General features: G+C 37.2%; 1 protein-coding gene across 4 annotated transcripts in view; it reads left to right on the top strand.

Moving 5' to 3' along the window:
• The window catches only part of ARHGAP32 (Rho GTPase activating protein 32), a 302,758-nt gene that overhangs the window by 208,987 nt on the left and 80,788 nt on the right, over nucleotides 1-12,983 (top strand). For all 4 annotated transcript variants that reach the window (XM_043579809.1, XM_043579808.1, XM_043579812.1 and 1 more), the window contains 3 exons: nucleotides 378-470; nucleotides 1,813-1,935; nucleotides 3,539-3,616. In XM_043579809.1, the coding sequence (XP_043435744.1) occupies nucleotides 378-470; nucleotides 1,813-1,935; nucleotides 3,539-3,616 (294 nt within the window). The remainder of the gene's footprint in view (nucleotides 1-377; nucleotides 471-1,812; nucleotides 1,936-3,538; nucleotides 3,617-12,983) is intronic.

Genomic DNA, 12,983 nt, shown 5'->3' with positions numbered 1-12,983 from the left:
AGGTCTTGGAGAGTTTCAGAGTAGCCAGGGGGAAGCTGGCAGAAAAGCCAAGTATGTCTCTGCTGTGATTATTTTTTTACATTTTCAGTATGAGATAGAGACAGCAATAAAATTAGAAGCTATATAATAGTGTGACCCCCTGATGATGAGGAGCTATCAGTTCAAGTTCTTCACAAGACAGGGGATTTCTATGTAAGTGCTGATGGTTTCACTTCACGGAACTCTTAAGCCTCTGTGAAGAATCCTCTGTAACTATTAAAATGCCTAAAAATCTACAGAATTTTTTCCCCAGAAACAACTAATTTATACCAGTTACGTGGACAGGGAGTGCAGTATCTTGACTTGGAGTTACCACTGAATCTTCTCTTTCTCTTTAGTCCATCACTCAGATGCTTATGGCTTACCTCTCCCGCCTTTCAGCTATTGCTGGCAACAAGATCAATTGTGGACCTGCCCTTACTTGGATGGAGGTATTTTCTAATTCACTTCTTATCAAAATTTATTTTTGAATTGTCTACTGAAGAAATTTAATGTTAATTTATTTCTATAGCTATTGAGTTTCAGGAATCAAAGAAATAGAATTAATGCTCATCTTTTGGAAGGATAGATATGTCTTACGCGGAGTATTTTTTTTATCTCAAATCTTTCTTTGAGAATCCAAGAAACTAATTTTAATATATCTTGGGAATTGCAGTGACACCTCTTATTTTGGTGTTTAATGTACTAAGTGTACATTTAGCAAGATATATATATTTAATTGACTTAGTAATTGAAAATATTTTTCAATTATTTATGAATGACAGACAATTAACCTTTTAAAGAGTCCAGTTTAAGTATTGAGTGTTACACAGTATCCAGAAAATATGTTAAGTATTTCTCCTTAATTTGAAGACTTATTCTCTCCTTCCAGTGGAAATTGGCAAGTCAGAATGGGAAGTAGAAAGAATATGGAATTTAGCACCAGGCCAACTTGCATTGAGATATTGGTTTTTCCATTATTGGCTGTGTGATCTTGGAAAATTACAGTGAAACCTCAGATTACAAGTAACTTGTTCTGAGAGTGTTTCACAAGACGACCAAACATTTCTAATGTATTTTAACTTGCTAAAGGAGCAATGTCTTGCAATAATGAGTAGTACGTGACGCCGAACGTCATGTGATTACAACTGAGCCAGTGGTCCTTGGAATTTGCTTTGATACACAAGTGATTACTTTGATATACAAGTAATTCGCTTTGGATTACAAGCATGTTTCCAGAATGAATTATGCACACAAACAAAGGTTTCACTGTATTTAATTTCTCATAAATTACATAAGCTCTTTTAGCTTTAGCATCTTCATCTTTAGGTTTTTTTTAAATGTTTGTTTTTGAGAGAGAGAAAGAGAGACAGAGCGCAAGCAGGGTAGGGGCACAAAGAGAGGGAGACACAGAATCTGAAGCAGGCTCCAGACTCTGAGCTGTCAGCACAGAGCCTGATGGGTGGCTCAAACCCATGAACTGTGAGATCGTGACCTGAGCCGAAGTCGGTTGCTTAAGGGACTGAGCCACCTAGGCGCCCCAAGCATCTTCATCTTTAAGTGTTGATAATCATGCTGAGTACCTTTTAGATTTATGAGGATTACACTGAATCATATGTTATATGCACAGCACAATGACTGGCATATAATAAGTATTCAGTAAATGTTAGGTTTTGTTTTTTTTTAAGATTCTTTGGGTTATGGTTTCTCTAAATCAAATTGAACACGTTTATAGATAGAGAAACTTTTACAAGTCCCCTGTCTTTATCTCATAGTTCATTTTCTTTGTCATAGATTGATAATAAGGGAAATCATCTTCTAGTTCATGAGGAATCATCCATTAACACTCCTGCTGTTGGTGCTGCCCACGTTATCAAGAGGTACACTGCTCGGGCCCCTGATGAATTGACTTTAGAGGTAAATGACTAAAGACTCTGTCAGCTCAGGCCCTTTCCCCATACTCTATTGTCTTTCAGCCTAGGATGCCATCTGTTTTTATTTAACGACTCCACTCATCCTTGAAAATTCAGCTTAAATGTCTCCCATTTCTTCTAGGAAGTCATCCTTGATCTTCTTCCTACTCCATGCAAATACCTATCCCCAAAGAGCCTGGATTGAATGTTATTCTGAACTGTTCTCATCGCTTATATCTGACCTTTCATTTATTACACTCAGTCATAATTGTTCTCCTGTTTGTCTCCATGACCTTCTTGAAAGCCAGGTCTCAATCTTTTTGTTTTGTGTTTTTAGTACCTAAATATGATACCCAGTGATACCTTCTTCTCATTGTTTGTTCAAAGATTGAGGTAAAGAACAGATGAAAAGTGAAATGAACATTGCTTGTAATCAGATGCAAAAGGAGGGGAATTAAGTTTCTTCCTCTAATACTGGATGATGAGAGACAAAAAACTGCTTACAGTTATTCAGTTTAAGAAACACAGTATAGATTTTTAGGTTCCATACACAGAGGAATGTATGTCTTAAAAGATGCCATGCCTGTGAGCAAATACAGCTTTGTGAAGTTGATTCTTTCATGATGTGGAAATTAGTTGTAAATATACAAAGAAAAATTCTTTTTTATTTAAAAAAATTTTTTAATGTTTTTTTTTTAATTTATTTTTGAGACAGAGAGAGACAGAGTATGAGTGGAAGAGGGTCAGAGAGAGAGGGAGACACAGAATCTGAAACAGGCTCCAGGCTCTGAGCTGTCAGCACAGAGCCCGACATGGGGCTCGAATTCATGGACTGTGAGATCATGACCTGAGCTGAAGTTGGACGCTTCACTGACTGAGCCGCCCAGGCACCCCTACAAAGAAAAATTCTTAAAAGCAATATGTATACCACAGTAATATTGCTGTGAAGCACTTAACTATGTTTTGTCACAGAGATCACCACTTATTTTGATTGAAGAATGTGATTTCCATTAAATATATTATTAAGAACTATTATTATGATTTTATATTTATAATTTTGTAAAAGTTTGTATAAACTCACTAGTTTGTCAAATTTTATACTTACTAAGAATAACCAAGTAATTGTAGATATCTTAGGCCTTTGATATATGATTTAATAAGATATGTACTCAGCACAGTACATGACACATGGTCAATGCTCACTAAATGTCTATGAATAAAAGTTATGGTGGTTCTAAGTATGAGTATTTTAAACTATCCCTTGTAGGTGATCTGATCACTTTTACTTTTAGTAACAGTAGTGACTATTTTAACGGAAGTGGTGGTGATGGTGTGAAACCTGACATTCAAAAATCCTATGCTGTAAGTCTGACTTTCTGAAGTTACTACACATAGGTTAACCACTTACCTTTTTTAGACCTCTTCTTTACCGATCATTAAGATTATTAAATTCTTTACAGATGTAAGTGTTACATTTTTCCAGAAATAATTAGCCACAGAATGAGAGTGGAACTTAACTTTTTGTTACGGTTCACATTTAAATTCTAGACATAATAATGGGTTTAAAATTTGACTAAAAATATTTCACTTAAAATTTTTTCTTGTAGGTGGGAGACATTGTTTCTGTTATTGACATGCCCCCGAAAGTGTTAAGCACATGGTGGAGAGGCAAGCATGGATTTCAGGTAGGCAACAAATAAGGTGTGAAGGAGTAAAAAACAAGACAAAACAAAACAAAACAGTTTTTCTTTATTCTTTAGTAATATTTATTTCTCTTTGCAGCATGTACTGGCAGTGGACCTTGTCAGCGGAGGTAGAAAAATATAGACGATATTAGAGTTGGATTTCCTTTTCTAGTTACTCTTGTGGTTGTTTTATCTCCTTCTTCTTTAAATGGAAACAGTAGGAACATAGTAGGAACAGAATCACAGGTCTGAGTACCACTTTTAGATTATCAGGCCTGTGATTCTGCCTTGCTTTAAAAAAATTTTTTTTTAATGTTTATTTGTTTTTGAGAGAGAGAGAGTGTGTGAGCAGGGGAGGAGCAGACAGAGAGGGAGACACAGAATCTAAAGCAGGCTCCAGGCTGTGAGCTGTCAGCACAGAGCCCGACGTGAGGCTCGAACTCATAAACCGTGAGATCATGACTTGAGCTGAAGTCAGATGTCTGGCTTAACCAACTGAGTCACCCAGGCACCCCCCTGACTCTGCCTTGCTTTTAATATTGATTTGGAATCAGGATTCACATGTATTTAAAAAAATTTTTTTAACCTTTATTTTTTGAGAGACATAGAGAGACAGAGCACAAGTGGGGGAGGGGCAGAGAGCAAGGGAGAATCAGAATCTGAAGCAGGCTCCAGGCTCTGAGTTGTCAGCCCAGGGGCTCGAACCCTCGTGAGATCATGACCTGAACCAAAGTCGGACACTTAACCTACTAAGCCACCCAGGCACCCCTCACACATTTTTTTTTTTCTGGTTTATTTATTCTTGTTTTAAGAGAGAGAGAGAGCCCAAGCAGGGGAGGAGCAGAGAGAGAGGGAGAAAGAGAGAATCCCAAGCAGGCTGTTAGGGCAGAGCCTGATTCAGGACTCCAGCTCGTGAACTGTGTAAAATGGGGATAGTAGGACTATTTTTTGTTTCATAAGATTATAGTAAAGATTAAAGGTGTGAGGATGAAATTTGTGAAGTACATAGAACAGACCCGATGCATACTTCTCACTCAAAAAATATTGATTTTTAAGTTTTAATTGGTTTTTTTACAAATTTAATTTTATTGATTCCTTTATTATAAAAGTATCCATGGCAATTTAATTTGATGATTAAGACTAGAAAAATCATATCCATATTATATCACAAAATAATTGGGGTCATTTATCTTAATTGCTATGCATAATTGTTGCTTTTGATTAAGTATAATACTAAATAAAAGACTGGGGTAGCCTTTTTTCTATTGAGGGGTCAATTTTTCATGTTCATGGAAATGAGCTATATATAAACTTTAGGCTCTAAAAGATGATAAAAAAATAAATTTGGATTTTAAATGGCAGTTATATTGTTTTCTTGGTATGGCTGCCTTTCTTATAATCTTAGACAAGTCATTTGCTTTCTTTGTACTTTAGTTTATTCTTAATTAGAAAGTTCCACTTATAATCCTTCCAGTCCTTCTCAACATTTTAATTCTATTATTGTAAAAATGGTAGCAGGTTTCTCCTTCTTTCATGTGACATATTTATTGAGATCTGACTTTGTGCTAGGTATAGATTCCTAACTTTAAAAAATAAATGTTTATTTATTTTTGAGAGAGAGGGAGAGAGAGAGCATGAGTAGGGGAAGGGGTAGAGAGAGAGGGAAAGAGAAAATCCCAAGCAGGCTCCGCACTGTCAGCACAGAGCCCGACATTGGGCTCTAACTTATGAACTGTGAGATCATGACCTGAACTGAAATCATGAGTCGGACATGACTGAGCCACCCAGGCACCCTCTTCCTAACTCTTTTATTTAGAGTCACATAAATTAATTTCTAGCCTAAACAGATTATTCGTTTAAAAATTAATATATAAATTAACAATTGTTAAAATTAGCTTATTGCCAAACAAATTATTTAAAATAAAAACAGATTTTTAAACTTAAAGGGTTTATTTGTAAATGATAGTGAAAGTTTTTTTATATAGTACTGAAAATTTTTTTCATCCTAATTAGTCTTGGAAGGGGAGTCATTTCTGTTTAGATCATGTTAGGATATGCATTTGAAAAGGGGAGTTGATTGTGGGCATTGTGGGGGGTCACCTATAAAACCAGGACTGGTTTTTAAATGTCACTGTCAAAACTTCATTTATAAAATGAGCCCAGTACTGTAAGGAAATAATCCACACAATCCACTCTTCTTTGCTGTTCCTAAACACTCGTCCATTTGTAAGAATGCCTCATGGCTTATTGCAGGGGGAAGTTGAATGGGGAGGCATGTATTGAGCATCTGTTAGGTGCAAAGTATTGCTGGGCACTTTATACACAATATTTTCTTTAATCTTCACAAAGCTATTAACTCCTTTTATGGAGGGGAAACAATATGAGAGGCTTAATAAACAGCCAAGATACCTAATTGTAAGTGATGGAGTAGGGTCTCAAATTCACATCTGCCCCATCCCATTGCCTGAGGAGCACTAAGTAGGATTTCTGCATTTAAGTCTCATTATTAACTTCATCCACCTCAGTTTTCAGCCCTATGAAAAAGAACATCTTTCCTTCCCAGCCAGCAAAAAATGCTGTAAAGATGAACCAACTAAGGACTGTAAAGCCTATAGGTTTTACTGGTGGAAACATTTCTGTTACCATGTGTTGTTTTTATGTGATGATTAATATATTGTATCTAGGAAAAAACTCCTCTTCAAGCTATTTGTGATGTTCTCTACCCTTGTTAGGTATTTTTAAATGGCAAACATATGCCCTTCCTTACTCAAATATTTCGTTGAGAGAGGAAGATAATTAGAATTTATTCCATGAATATGATAATTATAGATGAGATCGCTGATTTTTAAGTTTGAAAGAACCGGAATAATGGCTTAGCCCATTGGTTTTCCCATATATGTATTTTATGTTTGTTTATTTTTTAATTTATTTTGAGCGAGAAAGAGAGCAAGCTGGGGAGGGGCAGAGAGAGAGGGAGAGAGAAATCCCAAGCAGGCTCCTGCACTTTCAGCGCAGAGCCCAATGCAGGGCTTGAACTCATGAACTGTAAGATCATGACCTGAGCCGAAACTCAAGAGTCGGACGCTTAACCACTGAGCCACCCAGGCGCTCTACATGTATATATTTTAACTCCATGGAATTGTTAGAGTCTTACACCTGAGTGTGAGAAAAGGCAACAGTAGAGCTGCCCTCGTTAGTTTAAGGGGCACCCTTAAACTTAGTTTAAATCAGGCACCCTGGGGCCTTATGCCCCAGGGAGCATGTCTGGTATGACCTCAGTGCTCCCCTCAGGGTCTCTTAGATGCATGGTAGGTTCAGAGCCCAGCAAGATTCCCTGGGAGTTCTAGGAAGTTTTCCTGGACAAGGTGACTTTGGAATGCAGAGTCTTGTGTGTTTCTTCTGAGGGCGGGATGTCCAGCGGGGCGGACAGATCAGACTGAAACGGCCAGCACCTCAGTTAGCTAACTTGACTGATCCTGGACATACAGATGGACATTGTAAGCTGGGCTTTGTCAGTGGACCATGCGGGGAGGAGCCACCAAGGCAGGAAGCCTGCACTAATAATGTGTAGGGGCTGGGCTTTACCTTGAGGTAGGTTCTAGTAGTTTTCCTGGGGATCAAGGCCATTTAGAGATGACTGTTCCCAGAAGAGAGAGTAAAGGGGAACAAGGATGTGGGCCACTGCTTCCCAGGATGGATGCCAACTCTGTAGTATCATGCTCTGAGCACTGCTGGAAAGCTTTCTGGAAGTGTGCTGTCAGTATGCAGGCCCTGTGCATCTCCACTTGCGTGTCTGCTCAACTTGAAGTGTTCACGCCTTGTTACATGGATTCTGCTTTTCTTTTGTTACAGTCACGTGTGTTTGTTGTCTCCTTTCTGGCCAGCCCTCAAGGCATGACAAGGTACAGGCATCAGTATGGTAGCCTTTCCTGTGTATTGCTGTGAACTGATGCTGTGCATTGCTGGGTTGTGACTTTATTATTAAGAGAATAATTAGACCTCATTTTTAGTACAGATTTACAGAATAATTGAGCAGGTAGTATAGAGTTTCATATAATCCCTTCCACCGCCCCCACACAGACATGTACACAGCTTCTCCTATTATTAACATCTTGCTTTACAAATTCATTGTATAGCATTGGCAAAATGCTGATCTTTACTGACCACCAGCTGATTTGCAAAGATTACAGATAGCATAGAATAAGTACTGTTTCTAAAAGAGTTGTCTGAGGATCATTAAATCCTGGGCCAGAATCACATGGATACAGAATATTTGGATATATATAATACAGAATGTCAGTTTCACATCCTGCCCCACAATGATTAAAATAGTTTGGGGGCTTGCCTTTTTGTTATAATTAATGAACCAAATTTCGTACATTATTATTAACCGTAGCCCATTGTTTACACTAAGGTTCACTCTTTGTGATGTATAGTTCTGTGCGTTTTAGTGAATGCCTAATTACATGTATGAACATTACAGCTTCATACAGAGTAGTTTCACTGCCCTAACCCTTGTGCTCTACCTTTTTATCCTTCTCTGCTCATAACCCCTGAGAACTACTAATCATTTACTGTCTCCACAGTTTTGGCTTTTTCAAAATATCATACAGTTGGAGTCATACAGTATGTAGTCAGACTGGCTTCTCTCACTTAGCAGTGTGCCTTTAAAGTTCTTCTGTGTGTTTCCGTGGTTCGAGAATTCCTTTTCTGTCACTAATATTCGTTGTTATGGATGTGCCAGAGTTTATTTTTCCGTTCAATTATTACAGGACATCTTGGCCGTTTCCAGTTTTTGGCAGTTATTAATAAAGCTGCTATAAACATCCACGTGCAGGTTTTTGTGTGGATATAAGACCTCAGCTCCTTTGGGTAAATATGAAGGAGTGCAGTTGCTGGATCATATGGTAAGCCTGTGTTTAGCTCTGTAAGAAGCCAGCCACCAACTGTCTTTCAAAGTGGTTGTCCCGTTCTGCATTCCTACCAGCAGGTGATGCTGTTCTCAGCATTCTCACTAACATTTGATGGTTCTCAGGTTTTTTTGGATTTTGGCCATTTTAATAGGTGCGTAATGGTATTAAATTGTTGTCATAATTTGCAAATAAAGTCCAAGTTATAGGATTTATTAATATACTTAAGGGTGTTATGTTGCTCTCTTCATTCTTCTGTTACCAGTAATTGCTTTGCTTTTCCTTCACCACTGATTTTCAAACCTTAGTGTATTTGAAAATCACCGGGGGAACTTGTTAAAATATAAAGTCCCAGGACCGAAGCCCAAAAATTCTGTTTCAGTGATGGTGGGATGAGGCGTAAGACCATATTTTTATCTATGTGATTCTGGTTCAGGTGTTGCCCAGAAACAGTGCTCACTGTGTGCTGTACGTAGTAGGTAAGCTGCTACTCAGCCAGTGGTTGATAAAGTTGAGCATTTTTCCAAGTTCTGGTCCATGTATTGTTTTAGACTATAATTTAGCTGTGGGAACAGAAGGATTAGTTCACCCATGTGTTTAAATTATACCGTGACTCTGTTTCTTTTCTTAAACTTCTCAGAGTAGGAAGTGTGAAATTATATTAACTATAGAAATTCTAAAATCTGTTTTTACTTTGTTTCCTAAAGTGTATCATCTTTTACCTTTGTTTTCTGAAGTGTTTCATCATAGAATGTACTTAAACAAAAGCAAAAAAAAAAACCAAAAAAACCCAACACAACTATTTTTTTTCCCTTATTTTAAAAACTAAATGGCATCAGCTTTTGTGCCTGGCTGTGGAGTTTTCTTGGAAATAAGAGGTGAGGTATCTGGGGAGCCTTTTTTCTTAGGTAAAAGACGTAACACAAATACAAAATGTCAATATCTTTGAGAAGTATTTGTTTAGGCAGTTTCTCAGAGTTTTATCTGGGAGTAGCTAGCATCAGAATGACTTGAGAAACATGTTAAAGTGAGGTATTACCAATCAGAATCTGGGGGAATGGGGACAGGAATCTGAATTTTACCAACTTCTTCAGATAGTTATTCAGCACAAAATGTGAGAATCACCAAGTGGCCTCCCATTGTTTATCCTATGCACAGATAAAAGAAGAAATTAAACACAGTTTAGCAAATACTCTCTTTACCCCCCCAGGAAATCTTCCTTAAAACACATTTGGGACATAGTTAACCTAATGGATAGAATACCACTTAGAGATAGACAGAATTTTATACAGCTTGCGTTCTCTTAGCTCTCTACAACATGGTAAAGGATCAGCTGTTTTATTTTTCATAGTTACCCCAAATGTCATGTTAGTGTTTTTGTGTACAAATATCAGAGAAGCAGTTCATGGACAATAAAAAGGTCCCTTAGCTCAGGAGTTTAATATGATTCTAGGTAACTTATTTCAAAAAGGTATTCTTTATTCTAAAGGAAGATATTTGGGAACATTGTCCCCCATACTAGTTTAACAGAGGGGTGAAGTTTACCTGTTCCTTTACAAAAAGATCATATTATTTATGTATGGCGTCCAAAGCTACGCCTTTTCATGACTCACTATTAAATGAGGCACAACATTTCCTCTCTAGTTAAGTTTCAGGAAATCATATACTATAAATTTTCATTGGTAATGTTAAATAATTTCAAGTAAAGAGGGAATATATTATACTACAAATAAAGTGCTTCTTAAATGTGTTGTACTAAGTGCTTTCCATTAATCTCTAGTTCTTATAACTCTGTGAAGAAGGTACTATTATCATCTCTTGCTGATGACAGAACTAAAGCATGTGGATTTAAACAACTTGCCCATTGTTTTCTGCTGTTTCATATCCGAGCTTAGATCAAATCCTAGGTATTCTGGGCAACGAATAGATCACAAAAGTAATTTAACGAACTGGTAGTGGCTTCTACTTGTCTCCTTGTAGAAACAATGATAGTGGGTCGTCTCGTCCTAACCTTGTCATTTAAAAATTACAGAAATCTAGAGACAAAAAATTTAGATAAATTGTGCTGATTCTGATTCACCAAGACAGTACATAATGGTATAGCCAGGACCAGTTCACAAGCTTGGTGAGTTCCAATTTTGCATTTTTCCCCCTTGGATCATAAAAATATGTAAATTTTCTTAAATTATCTTCTGTATTGTTCCTATTTTTATTTTTCTTATTAGTGCAACTGCCATTGATACCATAAATTTATTTCTTCATAGCCTTTTGATAATTTATAGCATCAGAATATGTCCTACCAAATGATATTTAAACGTTCAATTTCATGGAAATTATTAACAAAATGGTTTAGAGCAGTAGTTCTTAAACTCCTCAAACTTACACCCCCTCATTTTAATAAATATTTTCTAAAATCCTTCCATGTGATTTCTGAAATGAAATATACAAACAATACCTACAATTTCAAAGAAGTCAGTATTTTTCACATATAAAAGAAATAAAGGTATACTTTTTATTTATTAAATTTTTAAATAAACTTTTTAAATGATTTTATTTATTTTTGAGAGAGAGAGAGAGAGAGACAGAGTGTGAGCGGGGAAGGGTCAGAGAGAGAGGGAGGCACAGAATCCGAAGCAGGCTCCAGGCTCCGAGCCGTCAGCATAGAGCCCAATGTGGGGCTCGAACTCACAGAGCTGTGAGACCATGACCTGAGCCGAAGTCAGACACTCAACCGACTGAGCCACCCAGGCGCCCCAAATACTGATATATTTTAAAGTTCAAATGATCAATCACAGATTCATACTGAGTAGTAAAAACAAATGATTGGAAGGGGAGATGGTACCCTAGTGGGGAAATACAGGGAGGAAAGGGGTGCAGTATCTCTGAATTTGAACTTCTCTTGTCATGGAATATATGAACACTAGAGACCTGGGAAGATAGGAAGTTGTAGTCTGAAAATGAAAAATTAGAAACTCTCTGAGGCCACATAGTTACATTGATGAAAAATCTGTGGTATGTCTCTGGAAGTAAGAGCATGACTTCATTCACTATGCTTAATACAAAAAAATATTTTGTTATACTAAGTCCTAAACTTTCACTAGCCATTAATTACATAAATCAACCATTAGAATAGAATTTTTTTTAAAAAAAAACAGTGATAAGCACATTGTTGTGTTGCAATTCCTGTTAGATTTTGATTAGTTGCCTCAGAGAGACTATAGTTAGGATTAGGCTCCATTGGTAAGCAGTGATTTCATTCTATTCTCACTGTTACCAAAGCTCCAGCCTTATTTTAAGACAGTAGTTTCTTATCCAACATTCCCTCTAAGTTGTACCAGAATATTTTTTTCAGTACATTGACTTTTGTCACCAAGCCTATTTCCTTTACTGTGTGAGCCCATCCTCAATGTAGAAGAAGGTCAGAAGATTCAGATTGCAGTGTGTTGCATTTAGGTCTTTCCTTATTCACTTGCAGTTGGAGAGGAAGCCATGTATTGGTCAAGCTGCCTGAAACCTATTCCCAGGAGCTATTAGGGTTACGACAGGCACAGGACCCAGTGTGTAGGTATAGATTAGTGGTGAGCCAGAGCAAGTCATGAAATTTTTAGGAATTTGGTGGTACAACTGTGAAACACAGCTGCTTTTAAAAATTAAAGCCTATGAATTTTTAGTTAAATGAATTGTATTAAAAACAAAGGTAATAAATACTTAAAACTTTATTTATAATTATTTCACTATATTTTACTGTTACCTATGCTCTTGAGGGTACTTCTGCCTCGTGTTCTGTGTGGTATAAATACGACCTAACAGGCTACTGTGCATCTCTTTGCAATTGCGTTTGGTTGCGTCTTGTTGGTAGCTTGACACACACCGGGTCTTGACACCAGCCATGGACTCTGGCAAACACTATAAATCAAGACCCTTCCTCTTGGAGAGCCAGTTGTTTAATTTTATCAGCACACTTTGGGATATACAGTAGTCCTCCCTTTTCCCCCAGAGAATGCCTGAAACTATGGATAGTACTGAACCCTGTAAATACTAGGTTTTTCCTATACACATATATATATCTATGGCAAAGTTTAATTTGTAAATCAGGCACAGTAAGAGATTGACAAAAATAATAAAATAAAACAGTTCTAAAAATATACTAAAAGTTATGCGAATGTGGTCTGTCTCGCTCTCCAAATCTCTTATTGTACTGTACTCCTTCTCCTTGTGATGATGTGAGATGATAAATGCCTATGTGATGAGATGAAGTGACATGAATTACGTAGGCATTGTGACGTCGTGAGAAGGAGAATCATCTGCTTCCAGACCATGGTTTACTGCGGGTAACTGAAACAAAGCAAAACTGTGGATAAGGTGGGGGGACTATCTCTAGATAGATTGGTCTTTTCTCTCTCTTCCTTCTTATTCCTGGAGTTGAAACTCATCTTGGCCCCTCCCAATATACCCAA

Source organism: Prionailurus bengalensis, chromosome D1, assembly GCF_016509475.1.
Source record: "Prionailurus bengalensis isolate Pbe53 chromosome D1, Fcat_Pben_1.1_paternal_pri, whole genome shotgun sequence".
Classification (NCBI taxonomy): domain Eukaryota; kingdom Metazoa; phylum Chordata; class Mammalia; order Carnivora; family Felidae; genus Prionailurus; species Prionailurus bengalensis.
The sequence above is the reverse complement of the archived record's forward strand: the minus strand, read 5'-3'. Positions and strand labels throughout refer to the sequence as shown.